General features: G+C 49.0%; 1 protein-coding gene across 2 annotated transcripts in view; it reads right to left on the reverse strand.

Annotated features, from left to right (window-relative positions):
• Nucleotides 1-19,625, reverse strand: part of LOC138481081 (xaa-Pro aminopeptidase 2-like) — a 633,999-nt gene that overhangs the window by 36,118 nt on the left and 578,256 nt on the right. For both annotated transcript variants that reach the window (XM_069612976.1, XM_069612977.1), the window contains one exon: nucleotides 14,682-14,751. In XM_069612976.1, coding sequence (XP_069469077.1) covers nucleotides 14,682-14,751 — 70 coding nt within the window. The remainder of the gene's footprint in view (nucleotides 1-14,681; nucleotides 14,752-19,625) is intronic.

Consider the following 19,625-nt stretch of genomic DNA (forward strand, 5'->3'; position numbering starts at 1 on the left):
ACAGTTAGGGCCTTCGCTTCGCTCAGGCCTATAACGCGCCCCGGGGGCATTACCTGGGGCGGTATTGGCCCACCACCGAGTGGCTTATTGCCACATTCTTCTGCCTTCACACAAGTTTTAATTTCTCAATGTCACCTTTGTTGTCTATGTCACCCATTGAAAGCTTTGTTGTGCATGATGAGTGAAAGCTGGGGCACCCAGGCTCTATGTCACCCGCCTGCTCTCAACTGTCCCAGAAAACTGGGCCTTTAACCATCCTGTTTTCAGAATTCACACGAGGACGCTGCTAACACGCCTCATTGAAACTCTTATCAAGCATCGTCTGTTTAGGAGAGGAATTGATTTCAGGACAGTTTCAGGTTGCAGAAAATAACCAACAAACGGATCTGGCAGCCCAAAAAAATAGATATGAGCTGATGTGCGTGTACTCATTTCCGAGCAGTGCTGGCAGCAAAATGAACTGTCGCCAAAGTGGACACCATTATTAAGCCTGCAGACGGCACATGTTCAGTCCATTTAAAGCCTCCGACACACAGTAGCACACATAACGCTTGCGAGTTATACACGTAATTAACAGCCCCTCCATTCATCTCCATGGAGGCTTCCTGGCTCATATTTAAATTTTTTGGAAAGTACACCCACATTTAGAAAAAAAAACTACTATACCCCGCCCGCCACAGGACCATCATCACCCTGACCACAGCCAATGGCGAGCAGCTCGGAGTGCCTGGGCAGCCTGGCTGAACGGTGTGAAAAAATGCATTTATTATATGTCGATAAAAGACGTATAATAAATGAATTTTTTCACTCCACGTTCCGGAACTGCCACCAAGTCAGCTCTGTTCTCAGGTGTTGTACATGAACAAAAGGGACACAGCCCCTTTAAGAAGGGCAGCAGGGAAAGAGCGGAAGGAAAGCGGAAGGGGAGGGGGCTGGAGGAGGAGAAGGCAGAAAGTGTACAGGCATGAATAAAGGAAGTTCACAGCAGCGCTGGCTCCGTCTCGTTATTATGGTCAGGCGTGATCGAGCAGAGCCCAACACTGGCGACGAAGCCGATGCGATTCTTCGCGTGCCGGCAGCAGTGGCAGGAGGGTGGCAAGCCCAGCAGTCGGGAAGGGCCCGTGTGCCCTGTTGGAGGGCCTGTGCGCCCAGCAGAGTTCGAGAGGGCCTGTGCGCCCGTAAGCCCAGCAGTCGGGAAGGGCCCGTGTGCCCCGTTGGAGGGCCCGTGCGCCCGGCAAAAATTGAGAGGGCCTGTGCGCCCGTAAGAGAGCAGCGGCCTGTCGGCCTTGCAGGAGGGCCCGTGTGCCCAGCACCTAAAAGGGCCTGTGTGCCCTGCGACAGCAGCGGCCTGCGTGCCCTGCAATAGCAGCGGCCCGTGCGCCCTGCTGGAGGGCCAGTGTGCCCAGAGGAGATCGGGAGGGCCTGTGTGCCCCGCAAGTGCAGCGGCCTGTCAGCCCTGCAGGAGAGCTGGTGTGCCCAGCAGCATCCAGGAGGGCCCGTGGACCCATCAGCGACTTTGGAAGGCTGGCGCACACATCAGCGAGCCGCGGCCCGTGTGCCCACCGGAGCTTGAAGAGCCAGCTACGCGGAAGCCCGGAGAGCCGGAAGAGGCCCGTACGTTGTCGCGTAGGACCGAAGAACAGAGAGTTTCAGCCGCGAGGAAGACCCGCAGGTCCGCGGCGCCAACTACAAGTAAGGTGCCGGGTAGGGATAACTGTAAAGAGGGGAACCCCGTGTCTCCCGCACGTGACATTTCACAAAAACACACTTAAGGGTGAACCAAGTTACGGCAAAAAGAGAACCCCGTGTCTCCCCATGTGACATTTATCATACGCCAGGGAGGCCACGTTAAGGAGAGAAGCCCCGGGTCTCCCACAAGTGACACCCAAAAAAAAATACTAAGGTGCGAGCAATAACTGAGAGAGGGGGAAGGGAACCCTATACCAGGCAAAAACTCCACTGCAGAACCTTGCACCACACCCGGACAGCAAGATCAACCTGGGCACATGTGCACAGGAAGACACAGCGCCAAGAGACAATCGTGATCAACGCCCACGCGCCACCTGACCAACTAGAGCATACCAAGCAGCAACATCATGTCGGCCCAGGATACAGCGGATCCTAATGCCCAACCACCACCACCAGGAGCACCCTCCTCTTATGCAAGCCTAATGAGGAGACCCGCCCCGTTCACATTAAACCCACACCACGACCAGGGCCAACGATGGGAAGAGTGGATAGAGGAATTCGAGGACTTTGTGGGTGCCATTGGCACACAAGAACCTCCCAACATACTAAGCATCTTTGCAAATGTCGCAGGGAGAGAAATTAAAAACATCATCCGTACGATTCCCCTACAGGACCGCACCACATATGCGAAACTCCGACAAGCCATAAATGAAAAGATTGTCATCTCACCCAACCGTGACTATGAGAGATACACTTTCAACCAATGTGGTCAATTACCTCACGAATCAATAGCAGAATTCGTCATTCGCCTTCAAAGGAAAATATCGAAGTGCGATTTCGCCAACTTTAATGACGAAGAAGCCATAAGGCTACGCATCATAGAAGGTTGTGTATCCTCGATGTTCCGGAAACACCTCCTAAAGAAACCCCTATCCCTAAAAGAAGTATTGGACCTAGCCAGAGTTTATGAGAGAGTGGACATCCAGGCAGCAGCCATTGAGAACCCCAAGAAAGGAGAAGTTATAGCAGCAATGCACCCATACACCCGACACCCAGCTCCACAGACAAGGATAAACCCGAGGTACCCGACACAATGAACACAAAGCGACAGCCAATGCTATCGCTGTGGCTTCGAGTATCCGCACAGAGCTCCGTGCCCTGCCATCGGCCAACGCTGCATGAGATGCGGTATGGAAAACCATTTCCAAGTGATGTGCAAGGAACTACTACCGGAAGGGAGCTCGACACGCCCGCGACCTGCCGCTCGCATGACGGAGACACACACGGAACAACATCGCCAGGCAGACAGAAATGCGCCATTCCCCACGAATACTTATCAACGCCCAAACACCGTAAGAGCCCTTGAGGGGCTTCAGATTGAACCAGATAGGAAAGATCATGAACTATATGACATCCACCAGAGCGACTTCATGCAAAACCTGGAACACGAGACGACCTACAAGGCAGAAACCCCAAGCCCCTTTGAGCAAGGAAGAGACCCATATCTCGACTCCCCACCACAACATCAGCCGGGAGGGAATGAACTGGCCCGATACCTACAAGATGGCTACGACAGGGAGTACGTATGCCTCCTCAGTGCTGAAACTGAAGACACCTCAGCTCCCAGAGTAACAATACAGATGGGAAGTACCAGAAACAGATTTATCGTCGACACGGGAGCGACGGTAAACGTCATGAATGAAGACATCTACCGGGAAATAGCCCCCTCGTGCCCATTACAAGAATCCAAGACACACATCTTTCAATGGGGAGCAGCGCAGCCGATGACTTCCAAAGGAAAATTTCAATGTGACCTACGGCACAGGGACATCACAGTAACTGCCACGATACACGTCATAAAGAGTCCATCCGTCGGCCGCTGCCTCCTCAGCTACCGCACGGCCAACGCCCTCGCCTTGATTGACCTACACTACAACCAGTCAGAAGTAATAGAGGGACTACCAGTGCCACACGAATCCGTCAGAGCAATGATTGACAGACCCCTGGCGAAGGGAGACCTCAAGAGCCAATTCCCCAAGTTATTCGAAGGAATTGGAATGCTAAAAGGATAACGCATCAAACTACACATCGACAATACCATCAGGTCAGTACCACAACACCCGCGCAAAGTGGGCTTCCACCTTCAAGAACAGGTATCAAAAGAAATCCAACTTCTCCTTCTCAACGACATTATAGAGAAAGCAGAAGGGCCAACACCATAGGTATCGCCAATAGGAATAGTTCCCAAGGACAACGGTCGTCTCCGCATATGCGGTGACATGCGCATCCCGAACACGGCCATCCAGAGGGAAAGGCACCCAAGCCCGAGCCTGGAGGACATGTTGATCAGGTTAAACCAAGCGAGGTTCTTCTCAAAGCTTGACCTCAACCAGGGCTACCACCAGCTCGTCCTGGACCCAGAATCACGACCCATCACCACATTTGCAACGCACGACGGCCTCTTTCGATACAAAAGGCTAAACTTCGGCATATCATCTGCCGCAGAGATCTTCCAAGAGACCATCAGACGCCTCATAGCATCGGAGATGAACGCACTAAACTATAGTGACGACATCTTAATATTTGGAAGAGATCAGGAACAACACGACAGAGCCCTAAGAACCATCTGCTCTATCCTACAAGACGCGGGACTGACTCTCAACGAAGACAAGTGTGACATCAACAAGACAAGCCTTAAATTCTTCGGCCACATATTCTCGAACAAAGGGATAACAGCCGACCCGGACAAGATTAAGGCCATTACCGATCTCCAGGCACCTACGACCACGGCAGAACTGCGCTCCCTGCTGGGCATGGCGGGATACTGTGCGCGTTACCTTCCGAACTACGCCACAACAACTGACCCACTCCGCAACCTCCTAAAGAAGAATACACCATTCGTATGGGATGCACCCTGTCAGGAAGCATTCATAACGATAAAAGAAGGTCTCACCAACAACCGGCAACTGGCGTACTTTCGTCCGGACTGGCACACCATCATTACGGTCGATGCAAGTCCAGTAGGACTAGGAGCCATCCTTGCCCAGGCTGACACCGCAGACAACGCTCATCACGCAAGAGTTGCATATGCCAGCCGAGCCCTGTCACACACGGAAAAGGCCTACTCCCAGGCAGAAAGGGAAAGCCTAGCTGCAGTATGGGCATGTGAGAAATACCACCACTTTATCATTGGCCGGAGGTTCACTCTAGTAACGGACCACCAAGCCCTAATATCAATCTTCGGGAACCCCAAAACGAAAATGCTGCCTCGCATAGAGCGGTGGGGGATAAGACTGCAAGAGTACGATTATTGCATTGTCCACAAACCAGGAGGAGACGACAACCCAGCAGACTATCTATCCAGACACCTCCTACTGGACAAAGACGGCACCCTAGCCCAGGAAGCCACAGAATACATCTCGTACCTGTCATCAAATGCCATGCCACCGACCATCTCGACCGCAACGTTCGAAGAAAGGAGCAAAGCCGACCCAACACTCAGAGCTGCTGTCTTTCTCACTCGTTCCAACAAATGGAGGGAACGCCACACAAAAGGAACCGGAGGGGAGGATGTAGACCAGAAGGAACTTGACCGGCTGGCCAAGATACACAACAAACTCGTAGCCACTGACCAAGGACTCTTGCTACGGGGGAGAAGGCTAGTAGCACCAAGGGACCTAAGGAAGACCCTAGCAACGCTGGCACATGAGGGCCACAGGGGAATAGACAACACAAAACGATTTCTCAGGAACTATGTCTGGTTCCCCTACATGGACGTGATAGTGGAGGACATGCACAGACACTGCAGGCCCTGCCAACTGGCAGCGAAAGGACCAAACCCAAACCCTCTGCAACTAACCACACTCCTGACAAGACCCTGGCAAAAGGTTGCAATGGACTTCTATGGACCTCTAGAAGAAGGGGGTTATCTATTAGTAGTAATGGATGAATATTCGAGATTCCCCTTTGTTAAGCAAACGCCTTCAACGTCTTTTATGGAAACCGCACCCATAGTGGACGAACTATTCAGCGAGTGGGGCATCCCCAATGTCGTCAAGACCGACAACGGTTCTCCATTTCAAGGACGAGAATTCGCAAACTTCGCAAACCACCTAGGATTTCACCACCAAAAGATTACACCTCTCTGGCCCCAAGCCAACGGGATGGTGGAAAGGTTTATGGCCACCATCAAGCTAACCATACAAAAAGCAGTAGCGGAACAGACGCCTCACCCGAAAGCCATCTGCAGCATGCTTTGGAGCTACCGAAATACCCAACACGACGCCACGGGAAAGCCACCAGCTGAGCTCATGGTGAGGTACCAACCCAGGACACGCATTCCCCGATGGGAGGACTACACCCCTGAAGAAGACCTAGCCATCAGGGAACGAGATGCCGAAAAGAAGAGAAAAGCCAAGCAATGGGCCGACACCAAACGGAGAGCGAAAGAACAACAACTAGAGATGGGGCAAATGGTCCTGGTGCAACAAACACAACGCAAGAAAATGGACACCTGATACAGCCCCGAGCCGCGAATCATCACAGCCATTAAGGGACCCATGATCACGGCGACGGGAGAACTGGGAGACGTCACTCGCAACTCCTCCTTCTTCAAGAAACTATATCTGGAGTAGCCCGAAACACAAGAGACACCCGACGAGAACTTCAGTGAAGAAGAAGAAGCAGAACCCCCAGTGGAGTCAGCCGGCGAAAGCCGAGAATCCCCAGGGAGACCCCCTAGAACAGTAAAGAAACCAGTGAGGCTCATCGAACAGATGTAACTGGGCTCTCATGTCAAGTACGAGGGAGGTGTTGTACATGAACAAAAGGGACACAGCCCCTTTAAGAAGGGCAGCAGGGAAAGAGCGGGAGGAAAGCGGAAGGGGAGGGGGCTGGAGGAGGAGAAGGCAGAAAGTGTACAGGCGTGATTAAAGGAAGTTCACAGCAGCGCTGGCTCCGTCTCGTTATTGCATGGTCAGGCGTGATCGAGCAGAGCCCAACATCAGGACTAATCTTCTCACCTGGTTTTCGCTTGTCGTCGGAAAGCAGGCCTGGCTGCTGCCTGCCCAGGCTGCCGCGCCGCCAGTGCACGTTAGCCGCCCTGCACCTATGCAATATGTGTACAAATTTGACTGCAAGCACATACCACAGGCTGCAGCCAGCAGGCCGGGCACGTCTGGTTCCTTGGACCCTGGTGGTGCTCCTCATCGTGCGCAGGCACAAACCCGGTCAGCGTCAGATCCGCCGGCCCTGCTGGGGAAGAAAAGAAATGTGCAGCGTGCCTCGGCAGCCAATTCTATTCAAACCACCCAGGTTGGCTGGATGCTGCAACTCAATTGTTTTACTTACGTCGGTCTCCTCCTTGTATCCTTCCACTATACCAAAGAGGCCCTATGCCCCAGGGCCTAGCAGGGAATGTCCCGGTGGGGCAGTCCAGCCCTGTCTCCGGTATTTTTGTGGCTAGAATCCTACATTGGGTCCACGAGGCACGGACTAAGAGGACAACTTTCACCATTAGCTTCCTTTGAAGGGTGAAAGTGAATCCCTGCATTACATGAGATTGATGCACATGAAACATGCATTGCTGCTGGATTCCAGTGGGTCCAGATGTCCACTGTACCCCCTGAACATAGACACCCTCCAGCCCGGCTGCCTTGCCACCGGTCCCCTCTGACCGCGGTGTCTCTGTGTCCCACCATGCTGCTAGCATCCACCCTGTCAGGGGCCCCTTTCTCCACTCGGGCCGTGCCCCTCCAAGCGGTAGGGCAGTAATACTGCTGTTCTCAGCCCGTACTGCCAGGCACCCAGGGGGCACAGTTAACAGGGAACTGTGCTACTTTACCACTCTCTGAAGGGAAATCTGGGCCCATGGTTACTATGCAAGTGCGGCTCATTTCTTGGATTTTCATCACTTTGAACTGCCTGGAATACATTAGCAACATGCTGCCCCCCCATTGGAAGGCAACACCAGAGAAACCCCCAAAGGAGGTTTCAGGACTGTCTTCACTGGCCTGGACCTTCTTTCTCTGCTGGAGCAGTCCAATACCCCACTGTTGTGTTAATCGTGCATTGTGCTATTTCTCCTTCTCACTCTCTCTCGATTCCATCTCTCTGCCTTCTCCCTCCATGATGCTCTCCATCTTCCCTATCTACTCCAACTGCTACTCTATTACCTATCCTACCTCCCTTTCGAAGCCTGGAAGGAAAAGGTTTAAGAAAGATCTCCAGGTCTCCAAATCAGGCCTGTCCATCGCTGACACCTATCTGAATACTTCTTCCAGGCAAACTGTCACAGACATCCTCATTGTTGATCCCTCACTGGACCCAAGGACACCCCATATGGTCTCAGTCCTCTCCCCTTTCTCTTCTATGCCCATTAATGCTGGAACCAGATGGGAGGTACTCTTGGTACACTTCTCATTGTCTAAGTGCATCATTAATATCTACCAGAATTATACTGTCATGGCCCAGGGCTCTCAGTCCAACCTCCTCTTTCTTGATAGGTGCATTCCATCTCTCATGAACTTCCTCCCTTCTCCTGTCACTCCTCCTTCTGCCAACCCCTTACACCTTCACCACCACCGGCGGGTGTACCACATCCCTGTACCCCTCCTCGGAAGACCTTCAAAGGAGGCAACCAGCTTCATTTAGCTACCCTCAACTCTTGCTCTGCTGTTAAACACTCCTCTGACATCTGTCACCTTCTTGTAGACTTTGACCTTGATGTCATCTCTCTCACTGAGATGTGATTCATTGCCAGCTCTGTCACTGCTTTTGACAAACTCCTCCCAGAGTGCTACAAGATCCTCTCTAAGCCCAGACCAAACCTGTCTGGAGGCGTAGTGGCCCTGATATGCCCTAATTGGGGCCCTGCTACTATCATACCCACTCAGTCCTACTCTTCCTTCGACTGCCCCATCTGCAGTCTTGGCACCTCTCCTTTCCTCTCGCTGACTCTTGCCACCATCTACAGGACCCGTGGTCCATTCTCTGTCTTCCTTTTGGATGGGCCTGACCTCACCTCCTCTCCCCTGACCTCCACCTCCAAGATTCTCCTCCTCATAGACTTCAATATTCACGTTGACTCTCCTGATGCAGCCACTGGACTATTCTGCAGCCTCTCTGACTCTCCTTTCCTCACCATTCTTCCCTCCAGTCTGACCCATTCAGCCAGCACACCTTGGATGCTCTCCTCTCAAGACATCCTCATCTCCAACCCTCTCACCACACCTCCTCCTGGCCTGACCGTGCTCTCATGTCCTCTCACCTTGATCTCTTGGGTCCCCCAGCTAATCATCTGCCTGCACTGCAAGTGTCATTCTATGTCATTCAACTGGTGAAGCGAGTGTCAGTTGCTATATTTGCCCCCACTTTCATTCCGCCTCCCACTCCATCCATTGACTCTCACACTGATACAGCTCTTGCTAACCTTCACCTCTCCATCTCCAACACCCTGGACATCATTGCCCCTGTTATGAGGATCCCCAAGAAGCCTGCCTCCAAGCACAACACCTGTTATGACTTCAACCTAGCCTTTCTGAAACACAAGTGCAGAGTTGCTGAATGGAAGTGGCTGGCTTCTAGCACATCCACTGACAGGCTGGCCTGTAGCCTCCTCCAAAGCAATACATAGTCTCAATTCACGTGAAAAAAAGGGCCCATATCCAAGCCCGCATCTCTGGGGCCACCAACAACACGGCAGAACTTTTCAAAATCTGCAAGGAACTTGCCAATACTACTACACTCTCCACTTGTCCTCTGCTATCCCAGACCCTATTTGCTGCTCTGGCCTCCCACTTCGCAACCAAAACTCAGAACATCCTATCCTCGCTCCCTTCTACTCCCCTTCCTCCTCCCTCACCTGTTCCGAGTCCTCCCTTGGCCCCCCTTCCCCTCCCCTCCTACTCTCCTTCTCACCCATAGCCCCGGATGAGGTCACTAGACAAGTCCTCTCTATGAAAGTCTCCTCCAAATAGGTGCTCCCCTTCTCCTCCAGAACTATCAAGGACAACATTGCCTCCCTTGCTCCAGCCTTGGCTGATTTCTGCAGCCACTCCATTGTCACTGGCTCCTTCCCACTACCCCTCAAGCACTGCCTTGTGCACCCTCTCCTTAAAAAGACTTCTGTTGACCCTTCCTGCCTGGCTACCTACCACCCCATCCCCATTACCCTCTTCCTGGGAAAACTCTTGGAGAAGCTTGTCACCTGGTGCCTTCCTGCTTGCCACTCTTTTTCCCTACTTAATGAGCCCTTCATCCTCTTTTCCTTTGCAGATGGGGAGGAGGTGCAAGTAGATCTAGGTCACCTGGCCTAAGCACCACCCATCTTCTCAGCCCTGCCTCTTCCTTCCTGCTCTTAACTATTAGATCAAGGGCGTCTCTCGCGCAGGCGTCCTAAGCGAAGGGCAGATAAAGAAAAGGGCAATTCCTGTTTGGACCTGTTCAGACCAGGAGGTCCCAGGGCCCGACCCCCTGCTCAGACAGCAGGTAAGCATGTATCAACATGTGTTACTCCCTCTGTCCCCACCGGCCATCCCCACCCTCTCTGATCCCCCAAAGATGTTCCCTTGGGCCCCTACCATTCACGCACACAGGTGTTGCCTGTTTTGCTTGATTCTTCTACCCTGCACCCCCGTCACCCTCCTCAAGCCTACTTCTGCAGAAGTTTGTCCTGATAAATTCTGGTTTCACCATCACCGTCTTGTGGCCATTGCTGGATTTGACTTTTATGGACTTAATTCATTCACGGTGCATCACCCTTTCTCAACTCTCATGCTGGACTTCCTTTGCATCTTGTACTCTTCGTGGCCCTGAATCATGCTGTTCCCATCTTCATCTTGTATCCTGGCTTGCAACATTATGTGTTTCTACTGACTTCTGCAATTGTATTCACTCTCCTCTCTTGCTTCTCCACTCTTTTCACTGCTAACTCTCTGTTCTCTCCTCCTTTCCCTTCTCCCTTCCTATCTTCTCTCCTTACTTTCTTCTATGCGCTGACTCTATCAGAATTGTCACTGGACCGAGTATGACAGCAACTTCGTCTGTCTCCTCCCCCCTCCCCTTACTGGTTTTTTCCTCCCCTCCACCCCTCCAGCACTATCTGAAATGTTGTCAGGCCTAGCATGATAGTCGCTTGTTTTGTTCCTCCCCTACCTTTCTGCACCCCTCTCCCTCACCTCTTGGTTTTCTCCGGCTCTACCAGAAATGTCATCAGGCCTAGTATGGTAGTTGCCTGTCTGTTTCCATTTCCTTCCCACTCTCCCCCTCCCTTCCTTATCTATGTCTTAGCTCTTGCACTATCTGAAATGTCATCAGGCTGAGTACGATAGTTAATTTAACATCCTTACTGTAAGAATGTCATTTTATTTTCCATTGTTCCCTACCTTGCCTTGTAGCGCTTTGAAACACATGGTGTATAGGCGCTATATAAATAAACTACCATATCATATCTCCAAATTGATCCACCACACTGAATCTGTTGTTTGTCTCCACAACCACCAGTCTGGCTTCAGAGCAGCCAGAGGCATGGAAACTGCTCTCCTGAACACCTCTGGAGACTTGCTCTCTAATTTCGATTCCAACTCTCCTTCCATTCTCATCCTTCTCGTTCTTTCCTCTGCCTTTGACACAGTCAATCATGCCACCATTATTAATTGGCTCCATGATACCCTAGGCATTATGGACGTGACACTGGACTGGCTGACCTCTTTCATCTCTGACCAACCTTCGCAGGTTCAACTGGGCCCTTTCTCTGCTCCACCTCACTCTCTAGCGGTGGTTTCCCTCAGGGCTCTATCCTCTTGCTGTGGCTCTTCAACAACTGCCATGCCCCTCTGGCCCACCTGATCTACACCTTCTCTCTTCACTTCCAATGTTATGCAGATGACTCCCAGCTCTCCTTCAAGCATCCCGCAACTGCCTCCCCTTCCTCGTCTCTTATTCCTGACTGCCTGATTGCTATTCATGCATGGTGCGCTGCTAATGATCTGTGACTTAATGCCAGTAAGAGTGAGATCCTTTTCATTGGGACCCCTGCTCCCTCCTTCCCTCCTACTCTCTGGCCGCCCTCCATGGGTCCCCTCCTCTGACCCTTTTGTGAGGTTAAAAACATTGGCGTCTTCTTCGACTCTCTCTTTTTCTCCTCACATCGCAGACCTTGCTAAGAAGGCCCATCCCATCTGCACCTCCTCAGAGGCATTCTCCCTTGCAATGTCTCCAGAGCTCTGGTCCTCTCTAGGCTGGACTACTGAAACAGCCTCTTGCTCAATCCTCCTTTATCCTCCCTTTGCCGCCTTCAACTAATACAGAATAGGAATGAGAGACCTATCCTTGGCCTCAGGCCCAGGTACTGCATCTCTCCAGCCCTAAAATCTTTCCACTGCTCCCGGTGGCTCTGAGGATCAGGTTTAAGACCCTCTGCATCATCCACAAGGCGTCCTGAGGCCCGGGACCCCGTTACATCCAACTGCCTCTCCCTAAATACCTCTGTGCTAGAGGCCTTCGGTCATCTAGCTCTAATTCTCTGCAGATCAGACTCTTTTCTAAGCAGAAATTGGGGAATAGATCTCTCTCTTTCGCAGGAACCTCCCTCAGTAATGGCCTCCCTGCCCCTCTCAGGCTTGAGCTGGATCTCCTGAAGTTCAGGAAGCTTCTCAAGACCCTCCTCTACTCTTCTTCCTTCCCTCTGCACCTCCCATCCCCTGCTAAGGCCCCCTCTGCCATGCTTGATTGACTGCCTGGTCCCTTCTGAGTCCTACAGGGTACCAGGCCCTCCTCACTGTTAAGATGTTATCTATGTCACACAGCTCCTTTTGGAATGGAGAACGTTTCTCCCCACCACGATCCACTAAGCAACTTGGTGAGCCATTCCCCAACCGACGACCCTCGCCTCCGGGGGCCGTAAATAAAGGCTCGTCTGAAAAGCTTACCTCCGCCTCAGAAATTCATTTCACTCACCCAGTCTACCCATGCAACTCAGTATCCCTGACCCCCCCGCCCCTAAACCTGCACTTGCCCTTTCCGGGTCCCCTTCTTCTGACCGGCCTAGCCAGGTGTGCCTCCCTACCTAGCCTGGTCCACATTATCCTTGCACTTAGCATGTGGTCCTCACACCCTACCTATCTGCTTCCCCTGGTACTTGCCCACCTGGCCTCCCCTTAGCACTTGCCTAGCCCAAGGGGCCCTCCTCTTCCCCTCTTCCTCCCCCTGGGCTTATTTTCCTCTCCCCACTCTCCCCTCCCAGCTTAGCATCATCCCTGCCGCCCCGACCGGCACTTCCCTCCTCCCACTCCCCGCCTGGCTCCCCCCTGCACTTTTTTACTGCACTTGCATGATCTGAATGACACAAGGCCTAGTAGGACCGTTAATGTTACATTTCTCCCCTGTCCCCCCTTTTTGGTCTTGTGACGCCTTGAAACACCATTTGTTGTTTAGGCGCCGTATAAATATCCAATAAAAACATACAAAACACCTTTGGCCGAAAGAAAGACTTCAATATTAACAAATATATAATCCAGAAATAGTTTACTTAACACAGACAGGGTCCTGTTACAGGCACTTTGCATCAGTGCAAGTGCAATTAGCCCTAGAGCAAAATGTGCCCTAATGCAAACATGTTCTTTTAAGGCATGTTTGCACTAGGGCAATCTTTACCGTTGTTCTAGTCTTGGTGGATTATAGAATAGGTTTTTTGCACTTGGGCAATGTTTGCCTTAGTACTAATTGCACATATGCAGTGGTGCTAAATGTCTAATAACATAGGGCCTAATTCACAAAAGCGTCTTGTAATGGCAAAACCCCATTGGAAAACGCTCTGTGAACAAGAGGCATCATGTGCTTGTGAGTAACACTGGTACAATGGGGATTAACTTGGACCAAACATTCTTAAACCTGGGATCAAACTCATTTGATCCCTCAAGACTTAGGGAGAGATGAGTAGTTTGGCAGTATTACGATCACTGCATGCAGTAATTACTGGTGGCTTGGAAAGGTCTTCATGACTCCAACAAGTCTTGCAGACTTTTCTGTTTCCCGTTTTAGAGTCCCGTAGGACTTCATTGTGTCTGTGAGTTACCTAATGCGGTAGCTGGTCTGTGTGCAATAACAGCGTGCATGACTGCTTTTGGGGGGCGGTAGTCACACAAGAGTAGGCGGATACAGAGAGTTTCATGTCTGAAACTAGTACTTTGGCATAGTGGTGAAACATTAGGGGGCTGATTTACAGAAGCAGTTTAGAATGGCACAATCAGACCTTAGGTGTGCAAAATTGCCAGTTACCTTACCACTACCACTACCACCAAACCCTTAATCAGGCCCTTAGAGCATCAGCTGTGACAGTGCCACACTAATGTCTGCCTGACTATTCAGCACATAGAGGATTCTAGTTGTTATTATACAAACCAGACTCCTGACACAGGTCCTGCTGTTGTGTTTCTGATTTGAACGGATCGTTCCGGTGCAGTGAGATACTCTCATGAACTCTCATGTATTCACCTGTTCTTGCCTTGCACTTGCTCCATATTTCAGGGAGTCAGGGCCCCAGAGCACTTTTTAGCGTTCCATGCGCGACGTTATGCTATCTGTGCATATGTTGCTCCTGTGCAAAGCATTAGCACCAGTGCAAAATAGCGCGCACATGTCGTTGCACTATCTCTAATGTGAAGGGGCATGTGCAAATGTGCTTGTTTATGTGCTATGGTACCATAGTACATCCACATGTATACATGTCTACAACATTATTTTCGGTATAATGCAGTGCCTCCTTCTTTGCTGGTAAACATCGTGGTGCAAGACACACCTATGTATAGGCTTCTTAAAGAGAAGACAAACATGGACCTTAAGAATTTGTATCTATTGGTGATATACAAGTGTGCTCTTAATGATCCTTCCAGCATGCCTTACTAGGATACCTTTAGAAGACAGCGTTCCCGCAGGATGAATGAATAGATTGATGAAGGATTAGTACTGAATGAAGCGCGTGCCACATAGCATACCTGAGGATTCCGAGGGAAAAACAAGCGTGGTCAGGTCAATGTTTCCCATCAACACCCGAGTGTAGGCCTCCTGGATGTGAGGAAAAAGAAAGACACGTTACAGAGCTTCACGTGACCGCCCCAAAGAAATATGTTGACTATTGGCGCCTCCAAGTATGCCATCAAAATGGTGATCAACTAAATGTAATCCTTTGTTTTTTTATAACGCACTAGTTACTATACTAGAGTTGATTTCTAAGCGCGGATCCGGGATTCGAACCGCTAGTCGTTTTGCGTGAGTTTGCTTCAAATAACAGCGCGTTACCCACGTACTATGTAACATACACGTGACCATTGTTTTCAGGTGCATTTCTCATATAACGGTAGGAGCTGTTCTGGGTGGACGCACGCCACTGTGTCACAAGATAAGCCACGACCATCAAGGAAAGCATTGCTAACTCCAATCGCCCCGCCTAGCCTGTCTTTGGTTTAGATGTCCTTGAGCAGCAGCCAACCTTCTACACACATGATGTCAATAGAAGTCAATGATAAAGGATTCATTCAACACAATATGCCTAGAATTCCTATGGTGCGTTAATCTGCCTCTAGTGCCTAGAATAGTACACAGTTTTCATATAACACATTATGCTAGATTCTCGCACTTGGACACTAGGGCCATACAGTACTTTTTATCGAGGTGTGTAATATCGGCAGATGAGTGATGCCATTTTCTTGAGGAAGAGACCCTCTGTCTAGTTGAATGATCTGCCCTGCATTTATTTCATCTTTATCTGTTGTCGCTACATATGTCTAAGCACATTCGCACTCTCTCCACAGTGTTGTACTAGATGGAAAATGAGCTGCCAATGCACACGCTTTTGACTTTTGACCGAGAGACTGTACTGTGATTTTTAGGGATGCAGAAATGCTCGTCTGGGATTGGCCTGGCTTTACTTTCATGGCATTGGCTGTTAAGCAGTGAGATCCTTCGCCCCTTGTCAAGTCACAGCAGCTCTGTGTGACTCTCGCCTCCCCAACGCCTTTTGGATTTGTCCTTTTTTTTGAAAAAACATTAACTTGGTGCTTTTGTTTTGGCATTGTCAAACTCAAACAACACAAATAATAGTATAACATGCAGAAAAAAATGCAGCTAGAATGTATTCCAGTCACAGTATGGGGTCAACATTTATGCATGAACAGAGATGCGCTTAACATCATAACTTGGAGGACTGAGGGGATATGTGTATGCAAACGGTTCACTCTATAAACGCCTTGAAATGCAATACTGATATTTCTTTTTCTAAAATACGAATAATATGTCTCTGAGAACCTATTTTGTCGCCCTTTATATTGCATTTTATTCCATTTTAATACATTGCTTTTGTAACATAAGGCAAAATGGAGTTAAAGCGTAACCCTCAGACACTATGACAAGGAAGAAATACACGCAGTCTCCTACAGTCACACTTATTATCCATGCTGTGGTGGTGAATTCTATATCATTGAGTTTTATTTAGTAGCTTTTTTTGCAACTACTGGCAATATGGTGGCTGCTGTATTGCAAAGAGAACTGTATCTCTCGTATCCCGATTCGAATGTTGGGGTTTGGGTTTTAATTGGGACGTTGATCTCTTGCAGAGTGCCCGATAGTACATTTGGTCTCTTGCAAAGTGTCAACACTTTTCACATGGATGATTCCTTTCTGTCCAGGAGGAACACTTTCAAATAGGACCTAGCTAAGGTGCCAAGCCTCAATGAAAGAGTTAAACTGCATACTTGTATGCACCTTGTGCACCCCTCCCTTGAAGCTGGGCGTGTTCACTGTGGACTGCAACTCGCAGGTATCTTTACAGACTCTCCCTGCTATGCAGTTTGTCCTTTTGGTGTCTCTATACATTATCCCAGAGATGAGCGCTGAGCTGCGGGAGCTTTATGTATCTGGTTATTCCATTGCAGAAATCCTGCAAAGCTCATCCTTCTTGGAATTTCCTACCATTCGCTATCACACCAGCAGGAAAGCGAACCAACCAGAGCAGAATTAAAAATGAGGATGAGAACGTTTTGCACAGTACTGTGAGCATTTCTGAAATTCAGAAAAGGGAGTGAGTGGGCACAGCCTATTTTCTTACTTTTCCTATATATTTTTCAACAGTTTGAAAAAAATGGTTTGGTCCTGTCGCCAGTTGCCTCCCCGTTTGCAAGGGGTGGTGTCAAGTAAAAATGCACAAATGACTGGATCAGATTTTCCAGTACACTGGAAGGACCTAAGTGGGCGTTTCCACGTAATTAATTGAAATTAACAAATTAAAGTTGTTATTCGTTCATGAGGAAAAATTGGTGATGAAACTTTGTAGATTCAGTTTTCCCTTCTTGAACATTGGGATTATCTCTACCAATTCCTACAATGTGTAGATGATCCCAATAGCCAGTATCATATTAAAGTAGATTAGCAGGAGAGGTCTCAGAGTACAGAGCCTGACTTGCAGACATCCATGGGTACATGGTCCCCACCTGGAACATTGCTTGACCTTTGGGATGGGAAGCGAGAGCTCCCACCACACCTCTTCCAGGGTAAGAAGTGTGATCATGAATTCATCATTCCATTCCCCTGCTGCTGCTGCTCAGACTATCCCCTAAGGCAGAGTCAGGGATATTGATTGTATCCAAAATTTCGCTTTTTGTGGGATGAGAGATTTTACTCTTATTAATGTTTGAAAGGCCTCTTTCAAAATTAGCTTGCACTCTTACAATACCAAGGCATATATATTCCAGACCAAAAACGGTTGACTATGACTTTCTGCCTGTACATTTACAGAGCCAACATATTGAATGGCCACCAAACTTCCTAGAGAATCAAGCAGTTAAAGCACTCTAATTAATTAGTTGAGTGTGCCACATATTACTGAAACATTTCCACCAAAACAGAATGATGGCACAGAGTTACTGTTATTAGTATTGGTATTATTATTATCATTATCATTATTATTATTGTATTTATTGAGTGCTGACCTAGCTTTGGGAAGCAACAGGCTACTTTACAAGTCATAGGAGGAAGTACATGCTGATGGACACAGTTTGCAAGGGACCAATACTAGGGTGCAGGGAACTAAAAATAGGTGAGGGTGGGCAATTGTACTGGAAGAGATCTACAAGATACCAGGGGAAGAAAAGGGGAGAGCAGATAACGCAGAATAAGATTAGGTGGAGAGTGGGCGGTTTGTGGAATTAAATGTTGAGGGACAATTCCTTGAAGAAGAGGATCTTGAGTTCCTTCCTGAAATGTAGAATTGAGGGGGAGAGTCTGGTGTTGATGGGGAGAAGGTTCCAGGGTCTGGGGATAGTAGATAGAGAAGATCTGTCTTCTGGTTCATTACTTTCTCTGCTGGCAGAGATCAAGTCAGCACATGTCCTGGCTTCTGGTGGGTTATCATAGGCCTCTGGAGATGCTGTTCTTCTCAGTGGGCTAGCTTGGTGGTGTTGAGGGTGATGACCTTGTAGATGAATCAGCAGAATTTGAAGGTGATAGCAGCAGCAGCAGCAGCTGGTACTGTCTGACGAAGGTTGGATTGATGTGGTTGAATTGGCAGATACTCTGGATGAGTTATGCTGCAGCACTCAGGACAGGTCTCAGGTGCTCCAGGGGGTTGCTGTAAGGCCTTCCAGGAGGTCATTGCCACTATCCAGATGGGCGTGGATCAAGGCTTGGACAGCAGATTTGAAGTTGTTTGCTGGGATGAAAGGCGTGATTTCCGCAGGACAGAAAGTTGGAACAAGCAGTTTGTGTATTCATTGCTAGGTGTTCCTTAAAGTAGAGGTGTCTGTAAATGTAGAACCCAAGGGACATGGTACACACTGTCATCTGGGGTGTGAAGCCCTCAAGGTTCCTATCGGAGAGCCACGTCTGGATGTCTGGGTCTTCTGTGTTGTTGGTCAACAGTGGGAATTTGAGCATGGAGGAGTTGAGCTTTAGGTAAGCACTGGACATCCAGGACTGAAGCAGGCCTTGGGTTAGTGGATGTCTTTGATGGAGAGTGCTAATAGCAATAATCTTTAGCCTTTTACTTGGCATTATTCTTGGAAATATTCAAATAACACTTGCAGGGCATCGATGGTCGTCCTCTCCAGGATAACAATCTTATCACTAAAAAAGCTTGTGCACACATTGTGCTCTCACTCAATGAAACATTAGCACCAAATGACTGCGCAAAGAGACCTAGCAGTCATTGATCAAAGTTTTATCCCACTGCTGTTAATGATGGCTTGATGACACTTTCCTATTTCGAATATAAAGAACTTAATTAAAAAGTTTTAGCAGTGAAATACCTCCAAATGATGCAGTATACAGTTCACGAGTTCATGTTTAGATTAGAAATTCTGCCAGTGGCACAACATTAAGGCCAGTGTATAAGTATTCCATGTACCTATGTGCCTGCAAATCATTGGAAAAAGTTAATATATGTTGTGTTTCTGCTTTTTATGTGCTATTCAGCGTCTAGTCGCAAACATCTATCACTGTTCTCATGAATCGCAAAGAGCTCATCTGTTTGAAAATCAGAACAATTCTCTGTTTTACTACAGAGAAAATTAGGGAGTTTTTCTTGGGGTTTGAGATTGCTCATGTAATGTATTAACAAATAGCTTGTTTTCATCTAAAGTTAATTTATAAATTAAAGATCATTTTTTTATTGCTTTGTTATTTGAAGAAATGCTTGAATTTATTTTTGCAAAAGAAAAATATCTTTCTTTACTTGTTTGTGGCGATGTGTCGTCTGTTCTCATTGAGTTTAACTGATTGCTTGTCTGCTCTCACCAAATACTTCTGTGGACCTGCCCTTGTGGGGGCAGCAGGTCCTTTATATTGCCCCTTTCTGCTTCTTGCCCCTTGAGAGACACTATGCTGATAGGTTAGGTGGCACATCCACTACAAACACAATTTTCTAGCTCCCCACAGGCCAGTTGGGGCCC

The sequence above is a fragment of the Ambystoma mexicanum genome, chromosome 5p (genome assembly GCF_040938575.1).
Source record: "Ambystoma mexicanum isolate Mex_15411 chromosome 5p, UKY_AmexF1_1, whole genome shotgun sequence".
Taxonomy (NCBI): domain Eukaryota; kingdom Metazoa; phylum Chordata; class Amphibia; order Caudata; family Ambystomatidae; genus Ambystoma; species Ambystoma mexicanum.